General features: G+C 48.5%; 2 protein-coding genes across 3 annotated transcripts in view; both read left to right on the forward strand.

Moving 5' to 3' along the window:
- The window catches only part of SLC37A3 (solute carrier family 37 member 3), a 45,652-nt gene extending 27,632 nt beyond the window's left edge, over nucleotides 1-18,020 (forward strand). The window contains exons 14-17 of the transcript XR_005978990.2: nucleotides 9,611-9,708; nucleotides 10,733-10,872; nucleotides 11,405-11,477; nucleotides 16,975-18,020. The gene's annotated coding sequence lies outside the window, so the exon portion shown is untranslated. The remainder of the gene's footprint in view (nucleotides 1-9,610; nucleotides 9,709-10,732; nucleotides 10,873-11,404; nucleotides 11,478-16,974) is intronic.
- A 3,105-nt stretch (nucleotides 18,021-21,125) lies between these two features.
- KDM7A (lysine demethylase 7A) overlaps nucleotides 21,126-27,058 on the forward strand; it is a 60,206-nt gene continuing 54,273 nt past the window's right edge. Inside the window, exon 1 of one of the 2 annotated variants that reach the window (XM_030263332.4) lies at nucleotides 21,126-21,449. In XM_030263332.4, the coding sequence (XP_030119192.3) occupies nucleotides 21,334-21,449 (116 nt within the window). In that variant the 5' untranslated portion in view covers nucleotides 21,126-21,333. The remainder of the gene's footprint in view (nucleotides 21,450-27,058) is intronic. The other variant, XM_030263333.4, reaches the window with a different exon arrangement.

The raw sequence follows: 27,058 nt of genomic DNA on the forward strand, positions 1-27,058 counted from the left end.
CATGAAATGCTCACACTGTTGTAGCTCAATTTTTCTATATTTTTCCCTCTTCATATGGTGTTGCTTATTCTCTGAGGACATTCATCCCAAAATTCACTTTAACAGAAATGGGCTTCACTTACAACTTGAAGCTGTTTTCGTTGTCTTTGACCTCTGCTTGTGAAAGGGCTTTCTTGGAAGTAGTCAAGAACATTGAAATAAAATCACAGGATAAAAACAATGAATAATAGAGGGTGGGCAACTACTGAGTCACCATGAAATATTGCCGATGGAGCTTGACTTGGACAGGCTACCTGTGTCTCATTGCTGAGTTCTTCAAAATGTGGCACTACAGACAGCTGATGCAGCCAGCTAACCACAGGGAAATGGTACAGCTTCAAAGCTCTGGGAATAATAAAAGTCATGCCTGCCACTGTCTGCTTACTCACCCTTGAAATGAGCTGGTATGAAAGCAGCAGAGAGCAGTTTAGGCTCACAAACAGAATGACTCGTAGGCTGTGATGTGTTAGAAATTAGTCATGTTTCAGTCTGTGCTTTTGATTTTGCCCAGCAGTTGTCTGCAGTGCCTTGGTCTCTGCCTGCTGTCCTCGACATTGGGCAAAACAGGAGAGGTAGGGAGTGATGGGGACAAAGGCAGGCCTCTGGAAAGGAAAACTAAGCCCTCTGATATGCCCCACCACTCGTGGGGAGTGCACAGACCAGCACTGGCAATGGCCCTCCATGCCAGCTTGGCCATGCCATTGCCTCTGGTCAGGAGTTTGCACAGCAAGGGTTAAGAATTCCTGGTGCTGCCAGCAGTCAGCAGTGATGGAGGTTGGGAAGTGCATGGATGTGGTGTTTGAAGGCACAAGGGGATCCTTTATTGGCGTGGGGCTTCCTGTTCAGTGCCTTCCCCAGTGTGGGTACCTCCACAAGATCTTTTATCTTTGCCAGAAGAAAGGAAGGGAAGCTTGCTCCATTATTCCCAGGTTTCACACCAGCTTTTTCTCCCTGAAACTGTTGGGCCAGTGGGGGGCTGCTTTGGTCGTGTTGTTCTTTCATGAGTCTGAAGTGGGTTAGCTTGATTTTCAAACACCTTCCTCCAGCCTTTCCTTATTGTTACAGCCATATACTTCTGCTGGCAGGCAGTAAACCAGTAATTAAACCCAAATCCCTTTCCTGAGGGTGCCCTGAGCCCCCTGTCCCCCCTCCCCACTGCCTGGGGCTCAGCCCTGCTGTGCTGCTTTTGAAGATAGGCCTACAGAGGTGCATCCACCACAGCCTCAGGGCTTGCTGGAGGTGGGTTCTTGCTGGCTGCTGTGCCCAGAGCCCTGCTTACCCCAGAGTGCTGCAGAAACCAAGGGACAAAGCCAGCCTCTTTCCTCCCCTTGCTCCATCCCAGGAGCACATGAAGGCTGCTGGCATTTCCACTTGCTGTCCATGTGAGTGAAGACCATATGGACCCATCACATATGGGATACCAGCACTGAGGAGAAGTGCACTGAGAAACAGAACATGAACACAGGGTGGCAGCTCATTGTCCTCAGCCTGAAAAATGTGGTGTCCAGTGCTCAGGGAGGGAACAACAATGTTGTGGCACTGCTGGTGCCACATGGGGAATGTAAAGGGCCTGAGCAGTGGGTGGTCTGATTTGAGGGATGTGCAGTGCTGTATTTTCCCATGCACTAAGAGTGTCCTGGGTTGTAAAGCCATCTGAGGCAGCCGGGTGCTGCTGGAGTCCAGTTCTTATCTAATGCTTTTGCTTTCTGCCCAGTACCAGGTAGCAGGGGATGCAGCCAGAGCAGTGGCACAGCGGCAGAGGGGATGCCTGCCCACCTGGTGTGTTCCTGGCACACCCACTAACAGGTGTGGTGCTGCACGATCCCACCTGCAGCTCGCAGCTGTCACGGCAAGCAAACCTGGCTTCCAAAAAAGAGCTGAGCAACACTGACAAATCTGAGCAGAAGGGCAGTGCCAGTGCAGTGGCTGTGTTTAATCCATGAGGCCACCTTGCAGGTGAGGCCAGCTCCCTGCTGTGGGAGCCTGCAAAGGCAAAGGGGGAACCCGGTGCTGCTGGCACAGCCCAGAGCCCCGTGTTGGCTTGGGAGTGCTTTAATGTTTAACAGGCATGGGTGCACCTGTGCAGAACAGGCAGTGCAGCAGGAGGCTGTTGGCAGTCAAAAGAGAAGGGGGTTTTACAGTCTGTGCTGCAGGCGCTCTCTGAGATGTTAATGTCACATCATCTTGCTTCTACTTTTCTGAAACGGTGAAGCCCAACTCGAGTAAAAATCTTCCATTGGAGCTAATGAGAGTCGCACATGTCAGTTCTTTTCAGCAGCCAGGAATTAATACAGAATATTTTATCCTTTAAAATGCTGGGCAAACATTAACTAATCCCCTCAACACCCTTGTGGGATAGGTAAATATTACTCTCTCCCAGGTGCAGAAACTAAAGAGGAAAAGTTATGCGATTTGCTTAAAGCCACAGAGGGAATCGGGTGGGGGTAGAGATGGGGGGAGGTTTTAATAGCTTGTGTCTGTGCTTGGGCTCATTACAGGTGCTACCTCTCAGTGTTCTTGTATAAGCTCAGCTGTAGTCCGGGGGAAATATGCTGGTATCCCCTTTGCACCACGAGAAGTGAAACAGCTGATGCATGAGCATCCAGGGTTTGTGAGCAGCATGGGCAAAAGGAGCGGCTTTTGGGGACAGGGATTTCTAGGGAGCACATGGCTCTGCAAAAGCCCCTCTCACTGTGAAGTCAGTTAAGTTTCGGCCCACTACCTTCAAGACAAGACTTGAAACTTGTTTCTTCCAGGCTGAGTTTGCCATGGATGGGGGAGTGCCCCTCAAGGGCTTAGTCCCAAGCCGTCTGTCTTTAAAGTGGGTGATAAATGTTGTCTGGAGAGCTGCCTTATTATCTTTGGCATTTACATCCCAGATAGGGTGGCGGGACAGCCCCGTGTTTGCAGAGCTGGAGGGAAAGCTGAGCGCTCATCCCGAGGAGGGGGCTGCTGCCAGGGCTCAGCGGTCCCCCGTGCCCGCTGCTGCCCTCGGGCCGGGCAAAGGTGTCTGTGGGGCAGCAGTGCCTGGTGCTCCACAGGACACGTCCCTCCTTTTCTTCATGGCTGGGATGTTAAATAGCCTTGTAGCGAGAGGCTGCTCTCCTTGTGCTTCACTGCACCACACTAACCTCTCCCTACTCCTATTCCCAGAGTGTGTTGGCTCATCTCCTCCTTGATTGTTTTCTCATCTCTGACTTGGCCAGGGCTTTAGTTTACAGGTGACAGACAAAATTCAATGGAAATATTGGAGTGCAAAGCTGCTCTCGCCTTCAAAGACAAAGGTCACTTCTGTGCCTCCAAACAGTGCTGGGGTTTTCCAAGTGTTTGCCCATCAGACTGCGACCACGGCCACTTCAGGGCAGTCACCATACATGGGAAAGCCCTTGTTCGTAATCCCTGATCCTGCTTCAGATGCAGTCTGAGGCAAGGCCATGTAGTTGGGCGTCTGTGTCTGTGTGATGGGTTGCCAGAGAAGTCTCCTGTCTCTGCTGCTTTGTGCCTAGGCTCTTTTAATTAGAAACACATGGTTCATTATTTAAAAGAATATTCTTTGCTAGCTGTTTGTTAGGATCTTGTATCTGAGAATGCTGCAGCTTGTCAACCTTAAATTAAGCTGTAGGAAGGACACTGAGCACCTGGGGAAGGGGCTTCTGCAGAACCAGAGCCTATTGTTCTCTCCTTGAATTGTGGGGAAGCTCTTTCCCCATGCTGGCTCTTTTACTTGGGAGCCAACTAATACACACGGCAGTTTGTTTTTCTCTCCATCTGTTCCAACTTCAGTTTATTCATGGCTCTGTAGGTATTGTACACTCAGCTGCTTTTTTTTTTGCTTTTTTTTTTTTTTTTGGATGGGAGAGCTTCCCCTTTTCATGGTTCACTTACTCATTTTGTAGGTCTCTGGCTTCCTTGTCAAGATTTCTCTTTTGTTGTATTAATTGGTCATAAATCTATAGTCAGGTGCTGCACGCGTGCTTCCCGTGTACACCTTAACCATCTGCCAGGTTTCATCTCCATGGCACCCAGGCCAAATTTCAGCTCTGGTAATGACAACCTGCCTCCCTGCATTTTTTCCTGTGCTTTTAATTAGCTTTAGTTCACTTTTTCTTTGTTTTTTTTCCCCCCTGTCCTAATGTGCCCCTCCACTCCATGTCAAGGGGAGGTGGTCTGGGGTGGTGAGGGGCTCCAGGCTGCCAGCACCCACCTGGAGCCAAGATGTCCAGCACCATGGAGGAGCAGCCATGATGCAAGATGATGACTGGAGAGTGAAACAGAGAAAACATTGCACTGGAAACAAGATGCACATTTTCAGCACTGAAAGCATTTCCTTGACTTTCAGAGGCACACAGTGAATTTTACATTTCCCCAAAGTTCTTTCAGGGACAGAATAGGTAGCTTTCTGAAATTGGTGCTGTTTCTTCCTGCCGGCCCTTTTGTCCAAACAGATCAGCTGTAGTCATGCGGGAGGGCAGAACAACAGCTGATAATGTTTACCCTGATTTTACCACTCCTAGATTCCGATACTTTCAGGATAAAAGCTGATGTGTCCGAGTGATCCCAGAATGTACTGAAGCTCCAGGAGTCTGGCTGGTGCTGTCGCCTGGCTTATCTGGCACTTCAATAGCACAGCAGTTGTTAGCTTTACAACCAGGTTTTGGGAGGACCAGACTGGTGTCTGTGTTTGGTAATTGCCCTGTGCAGCAACATGGTTTTCTGGGAGACAGCAGGTTCTTGCTACTCTTTTTGCCCCTTTAAAAAAAAACAAAAACAAAACCAAAAAAAACCTCTAGAGTCTCATTATTATTGAAAAGACTCTCTTGTGGGAATCCAGGGCTTCCCTCTGGCTGCCCTGGAGGGCCTGGGACCCTGGCAGGGGGTCAGGAACCCCCCTGTACAGAGCCCCCAGAGACACTGTCTCTGATCTCTGTCCATGGAAAAGAGTTTTCAATCTTACAGGATGAATTACAAGCTCTGAGTGTTTGATATGAGTAATAATTAAGTGTGGCACGGGTGCAAAAGTAAAATTTTAGGATTCTAGATTAGCGGTCCAAAGGGGACAAGATGGAGGAAATTGGGTGTGTCTTGTCCTTTTCCTCCTTCTTCATGCCCTCCATGTTTCACTGTGGTGTTGGCATTTTTCTGTTGGTTTAGGCTGGGGACACACTGTTTAACGTAGATGATAGATATTGGCACATTATTGTAAATATAGCACACGTAGTTTCTGGTATATAATGTTTGTACCATCCCACTGGGGGCAGAGCCCTGCACGCTGCCCTGCAGGACAGACCTGCGGCAGGGCAGCAGAACATGTTAGAGATAAGCAAGAATAAACAACCTTGAAAAGAGCACAGACAAATTATGGCTTCTTCTTTGGCAATGGGGCAGAAAGAGACTTTCTACAATCTCGGAATCATCAATACCACAGATTCCGACACTCTCTAATGCTCAAAACTTGCTTAAAAGCATGGTCTGAACTCCTTATTCACTTTTATTTCTTCCTAGCCTGGAAGCTTTCTCTTCTCTTTGGTAATCCTGTTACTTCCAGCCATGGGGGTGAGCCACTGGCAGGGCCCTAACTTGCCTGTGCCCTCTGACTGGGAGTTCTTTTTGTCACAGCCTGGCTCAAGTTGTCACACTGAGTGCTGTATGGATGACTGTGGGCATCCAGATAGTGGGATGGGTGGATGGATGGATGGATGGATGGATGGATGGATGGATGGATGGATGGATGGATGGATGGATGGATGGATGGATGGACAGCCCAGAGCTGCCAGCACTCATTGAGAGGGTGGCTCCCTGCTGAGGATGGCAGAAATACCTGCCTCTTATCCAGCCTTTTATAGCAGGTAAAATCTTACTGGTCAAGGGCACAATGGTGGTAGAGACTGGATTGCAGGCAGGGCAATGATGAGCACCATTTTTTGCTTCAGTAGGCAAAACATCCTTGGGATTTCAAATTCCTGGTGAGGTTTTCTACTGCTTTGAAAATACCCAAGCAAGGACTGGCATTTTGGGAGTGTTCAAGGCAATATTGCCACGTGAAGTTACATCACCTGGTTTTATGTGAGCCAATGGAAGGGCTTGTCCTTGCAGGAGTCCTCTTGTCTGCCACAGACCTTGACTTCAAAAAGCATTAAGCTGCCTGTGCTCCCTTTCTCTATTATCACAGAATTGTTTGGGTTGGAAAAGACCTTTAAGATCATCAAGTGCAACCATAAACCTAGCACTGCCAAGAGGATAAAGTACCTGTACCAAAGTCTGTGCTAGCAAAGCAGCATTGAGCACAGAGGAAGCAAGGCCAGTTCTTATCAGTGAGAAAAGCAGTACAGCAACCAATAAACCAGCCTTACTGAAGAACACTGCAAGCCCCAATCCAACCAAGTCCTTGTAATATTATATATTATTTGTCTTGTGAGGTCTTGTGAGGATGATGGCCTGCTCAGCAGTGTTAGGCATGCACATATGTGCATGCAGTAAAGTGTCAGTCCTGAAGTCGAGTCCGAGTCATTGGGGCAGGAGAAGGGAAGGGCTGTGGGAATGTGTGTCATTTCCCTGAGAGGGCATAGGCATATAGTTCAGATTTGAACAGTATTTGGAAGCACAGAGATGTGGGGAGGAGGATTCCCTGAATGTTGCTTGCTGGAATGCTTCATAGCATGACCTTTGGTGCATCTCTGAGTAAATAAATGTGTTTAGGGATTTGGTCTTTTACTTGTGAAACCTGGGACTTCAGCACCAACATTCCAACTCTGCAATGGACTTTTAACCATAGCAGCATCCCTAATTTGCTACAAGGCAAGGCTTCTTCAGCAATACATGGGGTCAGATTTGCTTGTTTCAGATGTGTGGGTTGGTGTACCAGCGTAGCGTGTCAGCACTTTGCTTGTGTGTGTCCCAACAGTCTGTAGCTCTAATGTCTGTAGTGATGGAACAGTTTGTGAATCCTAGTGGATCTATCACTGCTCCTGTGTGAGAGAAACTGGGTTTTCAATTTTTACAAGGAGGTGGTGTGGCATAGAAGAAATGAGGATTTTAGACTCTGTGTCAGAGAGGAAGGAGTTGGCATGGTTGTGAGCATTGCCCCAGGTGGGCAGATTCCTGCATTCCCCAAGGGGATGCTTACAGCAGGGTGCAGAGGTCCCCCCTGGTTAACAGCTCTGTCAGTGCTCCCTCCCTTCTCCTGCCTTCTTCCCTGTTCCCACAGATCAGATCAGCCCTCTGTGCCACAGCCTGTCATCTGATTTATGGGAGCCATAAACTGCAGAGCAGTAAGAAATAAAAATACTAAACACTTAGTTTTTTAAAAGGCCAACAGCGCATTGAAGTCTTGGTGATAATTTGCTCATAAAGAAATATTATGCTTCAGATCATAATCCCAGGCTGCAGATGGAGGCTGAGGTCTGGCCTGAGTCTCTCACACTTAGGCTGTAAAAGGAAGGCAATGGGATGAAAAAAACCACATAACATATGGGGATTAGGCTCTGCTGTCTTGCTGTCCACCATCCCTGCCTGGGAGGTCTTGTGGAGAAGTGCTGATGTTCTCCAGAAAAAAATCTGTCCTGTGTTGGAAGGACAGAGGGCTCATGGAAGGATGAGAGGCAAGAAGGGAAGAGAGAATGATAATCCATGAGCAGTAGTCCAACAGCTGAGATTTATAGGCTGTGTGCAAGTGCCCAAGTGGTGAGTTGAGGCCTGTTCCCCTTAGACTGCGCAGGGGGGCTCATTTGCATTATCTGTAGTATTGTTATCATGGCCAGGTAAATGCTTGTTGGTGTTGCTTGGGCAGCAGTTGCCTTTAATTAATGGTTGTTGAACACTAACTTTGGTCAATGCAGATGGGTGTCTTGGTTTCCAGAGGTGAAAACCAGCCCTCTGCCAGTAAGAGCAGAGAAGCTGTACATATGTGAGCAGGTGAGACCTTCACTGGTGTCAATGTTTGACTGCTAGAGAGGTCTCCCAGCTGCCCCAGGCAGAGGCCTGTTCTGGGTGGATAAAATTCCTTTCTGGTTTGGCTTCCGACTACAAACAATCTGTGTCAGTTTACATACTGGGCTTGCACTGGGGACAGGCACCTGGAGGTTAAAAGCAATGCATGTCTTCAAAGGAGATCAAGGAGTTCACGGCCATGTCCGTGCAGATGTGTCTTCTCCTATCTGATATTCTCACCTTACCCTGTCAAAACCACCTATTAGTACACTGCTGTCTCAAAAGAATCTTGCTATGATGCTGGTAGGGTTGCAGGAGGGCAGGGAGGTTATCAACTATGGTTTTTATTTTTCTTTTTTTCCTTCTGTCCTTGCCTTATGTTCTTCTGGCAGGAAAGCTGCTGGCAGCACTGTCTTATGTCCTGGATAACACAGAGCTTAATAGCCTTTCTCAACTCTTCTTCCTACAAGAAACTCTTCTTTGAAAGGAAACCTTTCTTTCTCAGATACACATCCTAAACTTGGTGATGTAGGACCACTTATATAGACACAGGAACCAGGAGGAAATAGTAACTTATGGGTTTTTTCTTAGGTTTTTTTCTCCTCTAATAATAAAAATTATAATATATTCTAGGAGTTCTATGAATTATTTTCTGGGATTCATAACATTCACGAAGCCTGCTATTCCAGATGTAGCCTTAGCAGTGCTGAATTATGCCCTCCCCAAGGCCTGCTGGCCATGCTGCCCCTGACACTGCCTGCTGTGCAGTTTGGGTTTGCAGTGAGAGCACACTGCTATCTCATACACTGCTTGGCAAGCCTGTGACTCCCAGCTCCTTTTTCACTGGGCAATTACTTGGCCAGTCTGTTTCCAGCCCCTGTGGATGCCTGTTGTTACTCCTCCCATGGCAGAGCTTTGCACTCCTGTTCCTGTGCAACATGAGGCTGCTGTTGACCCAAAAGCTGAATTTCTCAGGGTTGTTTTGTATCCTCAGTTTGCTGGGAGTATGATCATTGTCCCAGGCTACATTTAAAAGGTTTTTATAACTCCTTGAGAACTACTGAGTTCAGCCTTGCTGCATCTCAAAGGCTTGCTGGCGGTCTCAGCAGACACATGTTAATGGTAACCAAAGGGGCAGGGTATTGCTTTTCAACAAGTACTTTCTTAATTAAAATAAGAAGGCTTTAACAAAAACAGATCCAAAGCATAAGTAGCCTGGTTGAAAAGGGAATCTGAAGTATTTAACTTCCCCACAAAGATGCCACTCAGGCAGTTCTGGGGTGGTCCTGGGCTAAGCAATGCTTGTGCTCCAGTGGCAGGAGCTCCTGCACTCCTCGTGCAAGCAGAAGGGTTTCAAACACTCTTCATCAAGGGCATGAGTCTAGTTTAACTCTGCTTGGAGAAAAAAAGAGTCACTTTTACCTTGTAAATTAATCCTGTCAAGAGTGTTCCCTCCTCTGCAGCCCTTTACAGTATTGAGTATCATAGGAGAAACTTCTCCAGGAGAGAGGGCTCACAAATAATTTCTCCTCTAGTTAGAATAGGCAGTTTATTTTCTTGGGGAAATCAAAACTTCTCCCTGCCCCTGTCTTTCCCCTAGTGTTTCCTGAAATGTTTAACAGTATCCTCTTTGCCTGTTTCCCAGAGACTGAGTTCCTCTTTGTGGTCAAGGTTCCTCTTCCCTCCTCCTTAGTCACTGAGAAGCAAGATGATCCTCATGGTCAAAATGTATAATTTCTTCTGGTAAGTGGCTGCAGAAGTGGAACTTCGTTCCTTTCTCCAATTGTATTTGCTTTGGCAAACATGAGGGAGAAGGGATGATTCCTCCCACCAAACAAAAACTCCATTTGTAAGTGTAGGGAGTGTTCAGTGATGCCTTGTAATAGCACACAGAAAGGAATCACCTCTGAACTTCCTTCCTACGAGACCCTGCCTTTGATTAGAGATGGCAGGTGATGTGTCTGTGCAGGTTTGGCACTAGGCACTGGTACCATGCAAACAGCAATGAACATCTCACTTCTAATAGGGCTGGAATAGTCCTAGCTGTGCAGGGTCACAGCAAGCAGTAGCAGAATGTTCTCAGCTGATACCACAAGTGGTTGATAAATCACTGATTGCTCCGACAAAATTCTTAAAAATGAAGAATGCTTCCAGGAACTTTACTAGGGTCTTAACTATGCCCTTCACAGGGCACAGATATTTACAAAGAATAATCCAATTATATTGTTCATTATAAAGTATGGACATAAACCCCCTTTAAACAACAGAACTATATGCTCTCTGGACATCTGTAAGTTTGGCTGAGCAAGCAAGCACACCTGTGCATCATCCTGAAATTCATGTAGCCTTGTCTGTTGGCAATCAGGCCCCATGCTGTTACCCACACTGGTTTGGGCAGCAGCTGCACAGCAAATGAAACCTGTTTGGCTCTCTCACTTGTGAGCCTGCAGGGAAGCTGAGGGTAGCAGGGGATCTTTGGTTGCTCTGCTGGTGGAGAGGGACTTGTAATTGCTGAGTAACCTCTTCTCCCTGGGTAACTTGATCACTGCAACAGACGTACTCCAGGGTAAGTAGTGGTGATCCCATGCCAGACAGGGTTCAAAGTATGCCACCTGCTCAGAAACTCTTGATTTGATTTTGGTTTTGCTACTATCCTGCCCAGTGACATCTTTGAAAGATTGCACTCAGCTCCATCCATCAGCATTTCTCTCCCAGGTTTGATCAGCAATGAGCTCTCACCTTCCTTTCCATTGTGTCCTTCTTGCAGGTCCTCTGTGTGTACCCTCACTGCATGCAGTGGGGTGACCATCCTCCACGTTTGCCAGGGTCACTTTTCCCTCCAAAGAAAAGGTCTCTCAGGAGCAGCAGATAGAAAACCCGCCCTGGGAACTCTGCATTTTTTTGGAGGTGAGCTGGCTTGTGTGGGCTTAATGGCCTGACAAGAGGTTGGTTGTGGGAACCACAGCAATCCCCCTGCACACAATTCCCAGTGCTGGGAGATACAGCCCTGTTGCTCTCATCTGACTCTGCGCTGCCACACTGACTCCACTACCCATCTCTGCTTGTCCAGTGGTGGAGTGATTAATTTTTCAAGTGACATCATATATTGAACACTTTAAGTGGGAGCACTGGAGGTGTAATTAGATTAAGGTACAATTCCAGCTGCAGGGGAGACACTTAAAACGTGCAGTATAAGCTGCCTTCTTGACAGAGAATTTCCTCCTAAACCTGGGGACCCTTTTGGGGGTCACTTGGGTGCCAAACTGTTTTGTCACAAGAGCAGGAAGGACCTTGATGGAGAGGGGTGCAGTAGTTGAGCAGAGCTAGCTCATCAGGCACAAAGTGGTGAAGGAAGCCTGTCTCATGACCCCAAGTGCAGCGGCTGTCTCCAAGCAGATGGGCAGTGGATGCTTTCTCTGCATGTCTCTTTTATTCCTAGGAAACCTGTGCAATATGCTTTTCAAGTCTGCTGTTCCAGAAGAGCAACTAAACACGTGCTGAACTTTGATCCTGTGAGTGTTGGTGTTAATAAGTTACAAACTGACCTGAACGCTTTGCAGGAGCTGAAGGTAGCCTGGGGGAAGTTCCCTGCTTTTCAGTAAGAGGCACCTTGTTACACCTCATCCCAATCACAATCAGCTTCTTTAACTCAGGCATCCCCTCCAAGTCTGGATTTTAAAATGGCTCTTGTATTAGTTCAGCTCTGGGCTGATGCAGCCAGTTCTCCAGCTACTGAAATGCCACTCCAGCTTGGTGCTGGATTGGAGGAAGAGAACTGCCGTGTCCCTTTTTGCCTGGGGAAACAGGGAGGGGTCACAGGAGAGAGGCTGGGAGCTCTGCCACCAACCTTCTGCCCAGCAGGTCTTTCCCCTTTATTTCCCAGGTATTTCCTCTTTCCCCCAGTCTTTCCACTTTTGTTGACTTTTTGAAGATGAAGGCCTTTTGCTTCTATCTGGCTTTTTGCTTTGTCTGCTCTCACAGTCTTCCCTTATTGGATGGCTTTAAGAACAACTGACTTGCTTCTGCAACTTAGATATTGCTGAGAATCTCTTGTCCATCAAACCCAGTATGATTCTTGCTTATAAAGCACAAATATACTTTACAAGATCTGCAGAGGCCTCACTGTGAAGCAGGAAAACTCAAAGAAGGAAGTGATGCTGTTTAGATTCAAAGTTTCTACCTTTATTTTGAAGTAGGATTTTTAGAGTTTTCTTTAGGAAAACTGTATTCCTGAACAAAGCTTGTCTGGAGACCTCCCTGTTGGTGGCCACAGAAGCTTTTTGGAAGAATTTATTTAAAATATACCAAATATAATGAAAAAATCTGAAAAGAAATTGCACTTTGGGTAGAGCCTTCCTCTTTAATGGCACTCCTTAGAACCAGAAAATGTCAGAAACTCAGAACAAGACTGAGAAATGGGCTTTTTAGTTGTATGTTGCCTCCTCCCTATCCCTGTTGCTTGTGGACACCCTCAGGCTCCACTAGCAGCACCCCTGCAGTAAATGTCTTAGTTCTTGATCCTGGACCCTGTTGTCCTATGTGCCAGAGCTCTCAGTACTGCTGTCCCAACAGTGGAGCAGGAGTGTGTTGGGGTTCCTTTGTGGTCCTAGGCACCACCCCTCGGGTTTGGACCTTTCCTCTCTTTCTTTCCTTATACTCCATTGACTATATTGTTCTGGTGACACCCAGATCATTGCAGGTATTTCTGTGTGTGGCTAAAATTGGTTTTGTGAGCAGCGCCAGTGGAGAGGAGTGAGACAGCTGAGGGTGGCCAGGGCAGGGACTGCAGAAGCCAGAGTGCTGAGTTCAGGTGAGCCATACCTCTTTGGGGCTCTCTTGCTGCAACTGATCCATGTGCTACAGCTTTGTCCTTAGAGCAGTGGCATGGGAACCACGGGGACACCCTGTTCTCTGCGCTGGAGAGCATCCCGGGCTTTCCCCTTCTCTCTGTCTTGGCCATTCCAATGCCAGTGTGCAGTTGCAGTGGGAGGAGAGCTAACAGCGTGCTGCAGCTGGGGACTGACCCCTCGGGAGCGCTTGGCAATTACAGCTCTGCCCTGAGACAAGGCAGCCTGGATCCTGCCACCAGCCCTGCAGGACCTGGGGGGTTGCAATGCTGCAGCCACAGATGTGGCTCGCACAGGGGTGCCGCAGCTACTGCTTGACAGAGCAGTGGAGGTTTGGCAGAGGAGTCTGTGCTGCTCCTAAGGCTGGGAGGGATACAGGTGGCGTGATAGATGGTCCGTGCTCCCGGATCTGCTCCCTCACTGCCCCTCTAGCCAGCGGCACCAACCCTTACAGTGATGGAGGGTTAGGGCAGCCCTCACGTCACTTCTGCAGGACCTGGTGACAATTCGCCACCTCCCAAAGGCATCGCAGTGTCACTCTCTGGAGTGAGAAAAAGGTGCTCAAGAAGGGGCCGGCGAGTGCCCCCGTGCGCGTGGAGAAACACCCGTGCCCCGTCCATCTGCACCGCTCCCTACCTGCCCCGTGGGGCAGGAGCAGCGTGGGCCCGTGTGCCAGACGAGCACGTACGGCATGGCCAGCCCAGGGAGCTTTCCGCATTCGAGGGCTCCCTCCAACAAAGCCGTGTCTGTCCCGCTCCCGCTATTCCTGCCTGTGCGGTTGGGGACCGGGGGGGCGGAGGAGCACAAAGGAGCGCAGACAACAGGGCGAGGGGGAGCATTCCTCACACCCATGGCGGCGGGCGGGCGGGCTTTGTCTGCAGCCGCTGCCTCCCTCCGTGGCGGGGGCAGGCGCTGCCGTCCGCCCCGCGCCGCTCCTTTGTTCCCTCGCTGCCTGCCAGGGGTGAGACAGGCAGGTGAGCGCCGCGCCAGGCAGGGGGCTGGCGGCGTGCGGCGGCGGCCGCATATTAATGCATTTCTCCAGCCTGTCGCTGGATGCTCGGCTTGATTCATGAGGCTCCGCCGTCGGATGCGGCCGGCAGGGAGAGCGAGCAGGGAGACAGCTATTGTCTGCCGGGCGCGGCCCCGCCGCTGCTGCTCCGGCGGCTGCCACAGCCCCTTCGCCCCTTCGCCCCGCCGTCCTTCCCGCCCGGTGTGTCCGTCTGTCCAGGCCGGAGCGCGGTGGGATTGTCCGGTACCCGCACCCCACGCGTGCCCCTGAGGGTGGAGCTGAGCTGCGGAGAAGGCAGGTGGGCAGCAGGCAGCTCCCCAGACACCTCGGGGTGCAAGGTGGGCTGTGTCCAGGCAGGGCTGCGTCCAGGCAGGGCTTGAGCGACTAAAACCACTTCCATCCAGTGCCTTAGTGACACCGGGAAAATGCGCTTTTTTTTTTTTGTTTGTTTGTTTTTTTTTTTTTTTTTATGGCTGCTGTAGATGTCAAATTGCATTTAATGACTGGCTATAATTTTTAAACAAAGCAAATAGGCAGCTGGTGGACAGGTATTAACCAGGCAGCAGTCAGGCTGTCTTGAAAAGGCTGATTCAGGTACAGCATTTGATAATGCTCATGTGGGAAGGGTGTGGATGATAATCCCAGGGAGGAAAACAAACTGGACAGAGTGCACTCCATCATGCTGACAAAGACTTGAATTGTACATGCTGGGGTGCAAATAGGATTGTTTGCATATTCAGCTGACTCGCTTTTCTCTTTTCACCATCCCTGAACATAGGTGGTGCCTGACCTCCTCGGGGAGCTGTTTGAGTTGGGGGGACAAATGGGTATGGGGGAGGTGGGTAAAGGAGCATGTGGAAGAAGAATGAGAGGATGTTGATTTCAGGGGCTGCAATAGAAAGGGCCTAGCTGGTGGGGAAAATGCTCCAAGGATAGGGTATATGAATATAGCAAGCTACAGATATGCTTGTCTGACAGGCTTCCTTTTATATCCCTGACATGCAGTTTATCCCACTCTGAACTAGGCATTGGCTCTCCAGAGCAAAATAAAGGTCCAAGGTCTGATTTCTTTTTTCCCCCCTTTCTTTTTCTCAGCTGTCAAGGAATAAAGCTGAACTGAGGGGGAAAGGAGCATTTATTCCCAGTGGGCAAAGAGAGAAAGGCTGAAATGAAGGATTTTCTCCAATGATAGCACTCCCTGAGCAGCAAACCCCACCTCTGAGTTTCCAGTAAATCTACTGGGAGTACAAAGCAAACCAATCCAGAAACGTCAAGGCATATTAACTGTCCTATTAACCTGGTGCCCCAATCCCTCTCTGGCACATGCTGGCGGCACACAAAGGTGTGTCCCAGTGCTGGGTGCTGGGGAAGGGAGCATGGCTGTGAGCCCAGCTGGGGCAAGGTGACCAAATGGCTCCCAACTCCTGCTCTCCAGCCATCATAGCCTGGAAAAGGGGTGCTGGAGGTGAACCTGTTCTGGGAACAGTGGTGCTTGGGGGCTGTGCCAGTCCTTTGTGCTGTCTGCTCTCAACGAGGCAGAAATTTAATTGTAACAAGGAACTCGCACACACTTACCTGCAGCGGAAGTCAAAGCAGCTTCTGTTAGAGATCACATAGATTTGACTGCTGTCAAATACTGGTTGCAAGTAAGATGGGTTTCCTGAATGCCATATTTTACTTGGTGACACATCTAGAACTTTTGGAAAGAGCTTTTGAAAATAAGCTTGTCTTTAAGGATTTCGCAGGTGCCTTTTTTTACTTTTTTTTTTTTTCCTGTAAAGAGAAATGGGCAATCACAGAATTTTGATGAAAATTGCCTCTTATTCTCTTGCTTCATAGCCCATGGCCATCCTGAAGAATGAAGGAAATGCTGATAAATTTGCTATACTCCCCATCTAATGTTCCTCTATTCTGTCCTCAGAGCATGTCCTGCCCCTAGTTGCTCTGTTAACTTGTCTCTGCTTATAACACTTGGTACATAAAACACAACTGGGCTCTTTTTGCTCTGATTAAAATCATGCTGTGCAATAGGAAATACAAATTAGCTCTGGCCTTTGGGCTCCTGACAAGTCTCCAGCACAGCTTTCAGCACCACAGAGATTGTGTAACTCCATCTGTGTGTGCTCTGTGTGGTGACGTCTCCCCCTCCGTCATGAGCTGGGCTGGCTGCCACTCATCCAGGTTCAGCTGCTTCAAGCAGCTTTTAGAACTGGAGGAGGAAGAGATGTTGCCAGCAGCTGGGTGAAATGCAGAAACCAGCTTTTCCTTGCCACAGGACTATGTGGGAAGGGTTAAAAGGAGGAGGACTTCCTAGGCAATACTCCCAATCTCGATGTTTGTGCAAATACCTCCCTTTTGAATGAATGACTGGGGAGCTCAGCACAGGAGAGCCAATGCTTCAGTACAAGATTAATCCCTAAAGGAAGAGCACAGTAGACTCTTATTCAAACTACAGCTTAAGTTTGTGTAGCTGTGAAGTCCTGCCTCCTCCAGGGATTCAAGCCAGGCATGCTGTGTTACTTCATTTCAGCATTGCTCACAGGAGGGCTGAGGCTCTAGCTATCGTGTCACATTTTCAGCAGAAACCTTTTAAATCTTGGCGACTTCCTCTGAGGATGCTGAAGCAAACAGTGCCCAGACCTGTGAGTGAACAAGTTGCAAATGACATAGTGGGTTTGAAACGGTGCGTGGGCAGACGTGGGCGAATGTTCCCTGAACTGGGTGTTTTCTAAAGGTCTCTGAAGCATGAGGTATGACTGAATGACTTCTGTTTTCTTTAAATTATGAGTGGGAGAATTCTGAATCGTTGGTCTGCTTTTATTTTTGTTAAATGTGTGTGGGCTGACAACATGACTCAGTATTTTCTCTGCCGATGCAAAGATCATACTGCCAATTCTGGGTATATTTCAGACAGTTTCCTACAGAGAACTGGAACAGTTTTTCAGTCCAGAGCTTTGTTTTTTAGCAGACTTAAGCCTATTGATGTGAAAATAAGTGATTTTAAAAAGAAGTGTTTTGCCAAAATGTACATAAATACACTGAAGTAATGACCAAACATGGGAAAAGTCTCTCTACCCCCATGTTTTTCCAGCAGTTTATCTGATTTTCTTTCATGGCTATCAATGTCTGATTTTTCTTTCCGATTCTCCCTAGCCTGAGTTGCTGCTGGGCCATCTCATTGTCTGCTGGATATCATCTCTGGTGTTTATTTGGCCGTCCATGTCCTGCTGGGTGACAGCCACCATCATGTGACTGATGGTTGTGAGTTCTCCCCTCCTGCCGAGAGACAAGTAGGCATATTTGTGGGTACCTGTATCTGGTTCAGCCAGAAGTACCAGAAAACTCCCCTTTCTCCCTTCTGGCAACCTCCCTGCCCTGCTCTCCTACTCTATCCTTCCTTTATGCCATGTACAGTGTATGGCATGTGCTCTGGGAGATACACAAAGCCAGGCATGGGCTTTGGATACTTCTATTGTGCAACAATTAGTGCCCTCTTCTCCCATATCCTCTTCTCTACTAGTGTGCTGGTGGTTATGTCTTTGATAAGAACAGGTTTCTCGCTAAGACCCTCACCTATAGTCATAAGTCAGCATTCTAGAGCTACCAATAAACCACTTTTCCATGCTGATAGCAGCCCTCAGCCCTGTGGACCTTGCTGAAGATCTGTGAATGGCTAGAGAATAAAACACTAGTGGATGAAGGATGTTGCACAGCAAAGGTAGTCTGCGAAGATGATGTGCCTGTAGATTCATTCTGTAGAGTGTGCAGAGTGAATGAATTCCATACACTCTGCTTATTTGATTGCTGGTTTTAACCACAGAATTCCCACACTCAGTACCTAGCACCATGACCCAAACTCCACTATGATCCTGACTCCACATTGGCCCATACAACAGTGAGCTGTACCTGACCCGTTTATTCACAAGCATGCATTAGAGTACCAGACAACTGTATCATCTTCCTATCATTCTAGTTCCTCAGTCCTAAGATTTTCCTCCTAGCCCTGGCATTTCCTCTACCTTCCACTGTCCACCCATGGCAATATTTCTCCCCAAACGTAAGCCTGAGCACATCCATCATCCTTACAGGATCATTGGAAGCCACTTGATGTGGTGATTCAAGTGCCTTTGCAGGTTTATTTTATAATGATAAGAAACAGGTAGAATTTCTGCACAATCCTCACATTATTCAGGAAGAATCCTACATTTAAAGTCCTTTTTACCTCACAGCCTGATTCCAGCTTTAAGGATAAACTATCAGCCAGCATTCCTTGAACCACAAGCAGAAGCATTGTGCCTTACTGAGCACCGGCACTCAGGCTTGCCCTGAAGAGCAAGCAGAGGTGGTGCTCTTCAGTCCTTGGTGCCCCAGTCTCTAACCCTGACTTTAGTGTCTGAAGATCCAATGCTTGTTACTTACCTGTACCTCTGAGTGCCAGAGCCACTCACCCCTGCCAGCCTCAGCCCATATGACTGTGTTTCTAACATTTTTCCTGTAATCCAGGCATGGAGATGGAGGCAGCTGCTGGGACTTGCTTGGTGTACGAGCTGTAAGTTGTGTTTTTCAGAGCTGGGGCTTGATGGGGCAGAGCAAGTTTTGGTGGATTTTAGGGTGGAAGGATTATGTTTGGGCATGGCTTGAAGGACTAAGTAGCTTGCTCAGCTGCTGAGGGGATGGTAGGCTGGGTACAAGATGGGGCATGGGGCAGTGTGACAGTATCCGTACATCAGTGAGCGAGCAGGCAGTCATGCTCTGTGGCACTGATCACTCTCCTTTCCTAAAACAAGCTTCATTCTTCCCATCTTCTTAATTCTCACTGCGTTTCTACTTGGTCTTCATCGCTGACTCCAGCCTTTTTCCTCCAGCCTTTGGATTTCCAGAGCTACCAGCTGCTCTAGAGCTGGTTCTTCAGCCTTCCCCAGCTCTCTGTCATTGCTGCCATGACTGCTTTTGACAGTCAGAGCTCAGCATATGAAGGCCAAGCATAAGAACTCTATGTTGCCTACTAGAAGGTGATCTGCACACTATATTTCACATTGGTGTGTCTTGCTGGTTGAGAGACAAGAATGGATAGTGCTATGGCCTCAAGTGTCTTCAGATATTGTCATGTAGCTGTGAATACTGAGCTTGGTTTAACACACCTTGTTCTGAAATAAATCAGTGGCAAAACGACATTGCTTGTGGCAGTAGGCAAAGTCCTTATTAAACAGCAAGCATTACTTTGCGTGCTTAAGATCACAACTACTCTCTTTAAACAAACAAACAAGCAGACTTTTTTTCCCACAATCAAAGCCAGTGAAGGGCAGGTCCCCACACTTCCTCATTCTTGGCACTCTCACTGATGGGTTGTCTTTTTCAGTGAAAACTTCCTCACCCAACCCGGCAGTGCTGGATTCACCCTGAGCCTGTACAGGTCTCCTCCCCATGTCAGGCAGCCTCACCCCGTGACTCCCAGGAATACCCACCTATTCCCATGTGCCTTACCAAGGGGGGTTCAGTGGGTTTGTCCTTTGCAGACACTTCCTGATACACAGCACGTCTGCAGTTTTATGGCCAATTTGGATAAAGACATTGCTCCAGCTGGTAACTGCAGCTTCCAGATAAGACTGACCCCCTGACAATGTAAGAAACACCCAACTAAGGAGTAAGGAATTGTCCATTTTCAGACTCCAGAGTGGCTACACATGCCAACATTTTGTTGCACAGACACGGAATAACAACTCTAACTAGAACAGTTCTCTTGGCAGTCGTTACCTTATCTGTAATTGATTCTGTGAGAGTTTGCAGGCCCTACCATTAGAAAGCAACTTCCTGCGTGTGTCTTCGAATCAGATTAATAAAGGGAAACAATATTTTTAATGACAGAGCCTCTTGGTATGTATTATTTCCTGAAACTCTGAAATTGTTATTTGTCGCCTTACTGGTGTTTCTTGCTCCTAATAAATTTTACATCAGCTTTTTAGAAGACTGAGCGTCTATGGCCCCATTTTGAATTGCTGAAATACTGAGGTGTGTTGGAAAACTAGAGTATTGAAACATCCACAAACAACATCCTGCAGGTCAGAACCTTGTGTACTTTCTAAATAGGTCAGGGCTTGGTTCGAGAATCTGGTATTTTTTGAAGATACCCCTTTATTTCTCCGTCTCATTCTTCATTCAGTCACAGAACCTGTGTGCTGGATTTGTTTTACATTTTTTTGCTGTCCATTTTGCTGCCAAGTCATCATCTCGTGTTGCTTGTCTTATATAAATGTTTACATTAGCAAGCTTCACAATAACAGTCTGGAAAGGAAACATTTACTTCTGAGCTTCCCTCTGCCAAACAAACCTACAGTGTTTGCTTTTTTGTGGCTACTAGTGGTTAAGGCCATGGGTTGTAAAATTATAATGCTGCAGGCAGTGTCTATTACAGTTATGATCACTGTAACATGCACATTGACATATTTATTGTTTTGCTTTTAAATTGGCGCATTCAGTGTGGAGGACATGGCTCTCCATTCCCTCATACAGTATAATCGCCATAGGTCCTTGAAAGGCTGCAGGGAAAAAACCAACTCTGTTTTAAAAACAAAGTCTACTTTCTTGGTTCTCGATGACACATAATGAAAGCATCAGCGTTACTTTTATGTCCGGAAAGAAAGGGTGACGACATGGAACGGAACATGACACACACGTAGGCAGAGCGCCTGACGAGAAATAAACCATTGCAAGGCGCAGCCGGGCAGCACGGAGGCACCGGCCCCTCAGAGGGGTGTCCGGAGGGCCGACCCCGGCAGGGCAGAGCAGGGCAGGGCCGGGCCGGGCAGGGCAGAGCAGGGCAGGGCAGCCCGGGCCGCTGCGGGCGCCGCCGCCGCGCTCGTTACATAACGGGGGGGACGGGGGGGCGGGGCCGGCGCGCGCCGCCCCCGCGCGCACCTCTCCCGCGCCCGCCTCCTCCCATGTCCTCGCGGCACCCCCGCCCCGCCCCGCCCCTCCCCGCGTGACACCGCGGGGGCGGGGCCCAGCGCGTGCCGGCCGGCGGCCCGCCTCCCGCCAGGGGCGGCACGTGCGCGCCCCGCCCCGCCCCGCGCGCTCAACGGGGAAAATGGCCCTTTTCCCCCTCACGGCCCGCCCGCGCATGCTCAGTCCGCGCCGCTCCGGGCCGTTCCGCGGGGCGCAGGCGCGGAGGGGACGGTCGTCGGGCGGGGCGGGCGGGGCGGTGCTTCCCCCCCCCCGCCCCCTTCCCATCGCCATTCCCGTCCTCCTCCTCCTCCTCCTCCCGCCTCCACGGGGGCCGGGTGACGCACGTGCGCGCGCTCCCGCGCGCTGTTGTCCGCTCGCTCCCGTGCCGCCCGCCCCGTGCGCGTGCCAGCCGGCGGCGGGGGGCGCGCGCGGCGTGCGGGGCCGGCACGCGCGTTGTTGTTATTGGCGGCGCCGCCGCGGCCGCGGCGGAGGGAGCGGGGCGGGGGGGAACGGAACGGGACGGGGAGGAGCGGAGCCGGGCGGGCGGCTCAGTCAGGGAGTTCTTTAAAGATGGCCGGAGCGACGGCCGCCGCCGCGACCCCCGTGTACTGCGTGTGCCGCGAACCCTACGACGTGAGCCGCTTCATGATCGAGTGCGACATCTGCAAGGACTGGTTCCACGGCAGGTAAGGCGCCGGGAGCCGCGCCGGGGCCGGGCGGCACCGGGCACAGGCTGTGGCAGTCGCCTTCCCCCCTCCCGCCGGGGGGGACAATAGCTGCGCGGCGGCGGCACGGGGGGAGTGGCAGGCGCTCGCCCGGTCCGGCTCCCCCCCGCTCCCCCCTCGACGGGGACGGTGCCGGCGCCGGCGGCCGTCCCCGGGCACATGGGTCCGCGGCTGCGAGGGGGCGGACGGGCCGGGCCAGGCGGGGGGGGGGGGGGGGGGCGCTGGTTACGAAAGAGCAACAGATGCGGGGCTAGCGGGGCCGGGGCCACCCCGAAGTTGTGCCGACTCCGCAGAGGCGTCGCATGTCCCCCCGCGCCCCCGGGGGGGGTCTCTGCCGGGACAGGGCGGTCTCCCGGCGGAGAAGTGCGGACACCGGGGCTGTCCCCGGCCGGGTGCGAGCTCCGGGCTGCCCCTGAGTTTTGTTCGGGGGGCGACCGAGGAGGAGAAAGAGGGTCGCCCCGCGCCTCTCGCCGCTTTGACGTTTCTAGCCCGGTCCCGAGCGGCCGCCGCGCGTGTTTTGCGCGCCGAGCGTGCGAATAATAAAAGGCACGTCGGCAGCCGCTGCGAGCGGGAGGAAGCGGCGGCGGAGGGGATTCACGGGCAGTTAAACAAAGGAGCAAGTTGGGGGCCCGCGGCGGTGGCGGCGGCGGCTCGGCCGGGCCGGGGCTGCCGGGCCGCTCGGTGCCGCCCCCGCCGTGCGGGGAGCGCCGGGGAGCGCGCGGCGCCCGTGATTGACAGCCCGGCGTTTAAATACCCCGAGCGGCAACAACAACAGCGCCGGCGGCCCGCGCCGCGCCCCCTGCCGGCCAGGGCCCGCACCGCCGCCCCCGACCCTGCCCGCTGGGCCCGGCGCCCGCGGCGCAGCAGCGGGGGCCGTGTGCGGGGTCGTAGTTGCTTGGGTTTGTTTTCCCTTTATTTATTTTCCCGTTTCTTCCCCTCAAACGGCAAAAGACAAACGCCGACCAAAAGTAGGTTATGTGTTTAGGTGTTACTTAACTGTAATTGTTACACACGGGTGTTTTGTTGCCACGTTTTAGGACCAAAGGAAGGCTCAGCGTTTCAGAGGTTTACTTGGTTGATTGATTCTTTGTACATGGGCTTCTCCCGGCTCGAACTGCAGTATAATAGAGAGTGTGAAAGGGGCTTTGTAAACCACAAAAACTGGCAAACAAGGCTTGTTGTACCTTAAAAACAACCTCTCACTAATATTTTTAACTAGACTGCTACTACTCCTGCCAGTACTGTTGTTTAGAGTGAGATGCACAACAGCTCTTCTGGGTTACAGCAGCTTAATAGAAGTTTGTCAGAACTCTGTTGCTGCCTCCAGTAAAAGGTGCAAGCATTGGCTGAAGTGTTTGTGCGGTTACAGGTCCTTTCTCTTCCAAGTCTTCTTCTGCATTTGTCTGGTTGCTCTTTCAGAATGTCCTGGCAAATGCTCAGGTTCCATGCAGGCTTAACTTAAATGCCATCCTTATGCGTCAGTATTGCTGGGGTATGGGTGAACTAAATTTCTGAAATTGTTATGAGGAGGAAAGCATTGCCTGATCCAAAGGTGGAACAGACCACTTGGTAGCTTTCTTGGATCTTGAGGTGCAAAAAGCTCCACACAAGTTCCTGTGATTGAGCTCTCTCGTGTAGTGGGCAGAAAAAGCCTGCTAGCACTGAACTGCCTTGATAGTCTGAAACCCTAAGACTGGAAAGTAAGCAAGCAGGCCAGCAAGAGCTGGCAACAGCCATGCTGCTTTGGGATTTAGTTGCATGCTCACCCGGCCTTATGACTAAGGGGCAGGTTTTTGGGAGATGCGTTGCCCCCTGCCAGCTGTGGTCTGCTCTGGGAGTGCCTTTCCCCTTGCTTTAAGAGTGTCTGAAGACTGTTACATAGCTTGTGAAAGAAAACACACACTCTCAAATCTTTAAATTTCTGGTGAACTTCTTAGTTTATTGTTGATTTATTAAAATTTTTTTTTCCCTGGCCTGTGGAATGAGATTGATGTGTGTTCTGTCTTAAGAAACATATAAACCCGGGCTGTGGTGTGCTAGCATGATACCTAGCGCATATTATTGGATTAGGGACTCTTTGCTGCCTTCCTGTATATAGTCAAGAGAGTACCTGAACAGTACAGTGGAGGCTGTACAAAGTCTGCTCTGGCACATTGTTACTTAGTCCCTTTAAATTTTTATGTGATTTTTTTTTTTCCCTGTGTGTTCTTCTTGCACTCTGTCTTCAAATGATTTGTACTTTGGTTTGCTGTTATCAATGTATTGCTGTTATGAAATATGCATTTTATTGCTTTTGGCAAATATTTGTGTTAAAGCAAATGTTTTGTTATGCCTGGCAAGGCTGTGAACCTGCTTTGTGGGTTTCAGTTACTCTCTGAGTGGGCCTAACATCGAGCCACAGTCTGGAGTAATTACCCCTTGTGAACAAAAGAGCGTAACGTCGGTGCCTGAGCGCTGTTTGAGGATTCGTAGCCTTCCTGAATGGCTTGCAAGTGTGCAGAGACTACAGAGCTTGAGATGTGACAGACTGTCAAAGCTTTCAGACAGGCAAATCCATTTATATTTTAGACAATTTTTGTGTTTTCCCCATAATTTTATCTGCTTTAAATGAAAATGTCACATTAAGCTGATTCCTGCTTTCTGACTTGCCTAGAATATACTCCAGCCAGAAAGAAGCATACGAAGTCCATTATGCTGCTCTGTGTGTTCAACTTTCTCTTGGATCTGTTCCGTTGCTCTTGAAACCTCTTTAATTTCTTGGTTTTATCTTCAAATTATATGTATCATTCTGGGATACTTCTTGCGCTGTCTCTGCCTTCCTTCATTTTTTGATGCTTTGCCTCAGTTATTAGGTTAACAACATGCTGTCATCTTGTTTGTGTTTTTTTGCTGTGATATGTGTGCCTAAGTTACATATCTTTTTTAAACTGATCTTGCAGTCAGCTCTGTTCTTGAAATGTGTTTGTGAAGTTTGCAGAAATGCTATTGAACTTTTTGTCCTTTTTTCTGTCCATGATACATGTACTCAACTAGATTTATATGAATTGCATAGATGTGACTTATTCCTGTAGACTAAATCTCAGGTCAGAAAAAACTGAAGTTTAAGCATATAATTCAGTTTTTGTCTGCACAGTGTAATATTGTCTGTGATATTTCAGAAGTAAAGTACTGTAGAATTGGCCTTTTGAGGAGGTTAGCTTTGTAAAGCTGCACTGGGACTGTACTAGTTTGAAGGAGTGTGGAGAAGTAAGTCAGGTAAAATGAGAATTAAAAATGCAGGTGTCGTATTAAGTCTTGTGTGTTGCACTTTTCTGGGGATGTTTTGTTTCTCAGCAAATATACAGTGAATTTCTAACATATCTCAGTGATGAATAGGTTAAGAAATGGTCAAATGTGTGCATGTCAGTTACAGATCTCTTCCTTTTGAAATGCCTGCAACCTTTCTAATGTATTTTTAAATAACAAAAAGGTGTTTCTTTTTAATTAAACAAAGGAAACGTTTTACTCTTCAAAGTTAGAGCAACGGGGTGTAAGAAAGGGAAAGCATCCTTTTTTTATTGCTGTTTAAAATTAGCAGTTTACCTGAAAATTTCATAATGGTGTCAACTTTGGTGTCTTTCCCTCAAGGAGAAAATTTTTTATGTTTACAGAAATAAATATTTAATTTGAGCAGCTTAGAGGGCAATCAGGGAAGTACAGCACTAATCTGTATGTAGTATACATATGTGCATGCTTCTATTGCACAGCAAAGTCAAATTGATTACATTTATATGGAATTGTTTTTAAATTGATAGCTTTTGCTCTCAGGATTAATTTTGTGTAGTCTTGAAAGAATTAACTTCGCCCTTTACCTCCAGCAGTTCATTGGTGGTATTTTGCCATTAGGTATTTGATGTTTTTTACATCTTTGTCATTATTAGAAAACGTTTACTAACATAATTTGAAAAGAAAGGTGATTCGTGTACCGTTTGAAGATTATAATTTAAACTGCATATGCCTTGAGGCCTTTTTTCCTCACATGGAGGGAAAATTTGATGCTAAATTCACATCTGAGCGAAGTTCACGTAGAACATATTTTTTCTGATATCGTATGTATTTGAGTGTGTCTTTGTTTGGTCTCTGAAGAAACACAGAGCTTCTCATCCACACCTTAATATGATCTCGATGTAAAATCAAGGTTTCCCTCTTGCAGCTGTTAGGTTCTGTGGTCCAGGTCTGTCTGAACGCAGTGATTTACGCTCTGAAGGCAGGCTTTCTCCATAAGAAAAGAAGGAAATGCATGTGCTATAGTGACTACTTTTCCTGAATTGGTTCTTTGTTTTGGAGCTTTATACTTGAGGTTCTGCACGATGGGCTTTGCCAGCTCTTTGCTTCTGAAAGAAGCTGTCCCGCTCCTGGCTGTGTGCTACTATAATTCCTCTTTTGCTGCTTCAGTGCTTGCCTGATTGGTAAATCAACTCTGCTCAGAAAACTGACAAAACCCATTCTTTTGCTGGGTTAGCTTTTTGTTGGGTTAGTGAGTTGAGTGGGCTCGTCAAAGGCTAGGATGAGTCCCAGAGTGTTGCAAAACACTTGAAGGAATGTGTTATTGGAGATGATACTGGTGGGAAAAGACAGAGGAGTTGCTAATTTTTTTACCTCACTGCCCACTTTGGGATTGATAGCTCACCCAGTTTTGCAGAGTCTTGTTTTTGTTCTCAGTAACCATGTGTGAATTCATCATGTGTGCCTGGGTCCAGTTGCTCATCCAGTGGGGTCCAAGGGAATGAAGACATTTCCAGTGGAGCTGCAGGAGCGCAGCCCCAGAACATCATCTGTTTGCAGGGGTAGGCAAAGCTCTTGTGTCTGTCATGGAGTTGAGGACAAGACATGATGATGGTCATGTCAGGGAATGTGGAGGTTGCAAAGAGACTGCTTACAAATGTTTTCTGCTGCAGACCTTCTCTTTAGAGGAAATTAAGGCCTTGTAGTTAGAAACATTCAGGGACCTGAACTGAATCAACAAGTCCTTGTCCGGTCAACAGAGCTTTGGTCAGGCACCAGAGAACTTTCAAACTGACTTTCTGGCTCTTGTGATGTATAAGCTTTAGATCTCTCATGTGGCAATTTGGTGGATCTTAGAGAAGTGTTTTAGACCACAAGGGAAAGCTAATGTGTTTAATCTTACTTTTCCTTGGCTTAGCCATGTTTCCTCAGAACTAAGTTGGAAGTCTCAACTTCAGTCCAATGAGCTGTGTACCCTCTGCCAAAGAATTAAGTAACTTGAAGTGACTTCAAGCTCTTCTAACAATATAAAAGCTGAAACAGTTTTGGTTAAACTGAAAAGAAACTTGTTATAATGAGGATGCTAGACAAGCACTTGTGAAACTGGATGTCTCTTTCCAATCCTTTTATATTCTTAATTTGGACAAAACATTTTTTTCCTCTTCTTTCCCATCTGTGAAGTGGGAAGACTTATTAATATATATTAAAGTTAGATGTGTTCTACCATAATAAGCACTGAAGAGTTGCAAGTATTCAAATTGCTTCAATTTTTGAAACTGTGTAATAACATGTAGAACTGTGTGCAA

This window comes from Taeniopygia guttata, chromosome 1A (assembly GCF_048771995.1).
Source record: "Taeniopygia guttata chromosome 1A, bTaeGut7.mat, whole genome shotgun sequence".
NCBI classification, from domain to species: Eukaryota; Metazoa; Chordata; class Aves; order Passeriformes; family Estrildidae; genus Taeniopygia; species Taeniopygia guttata.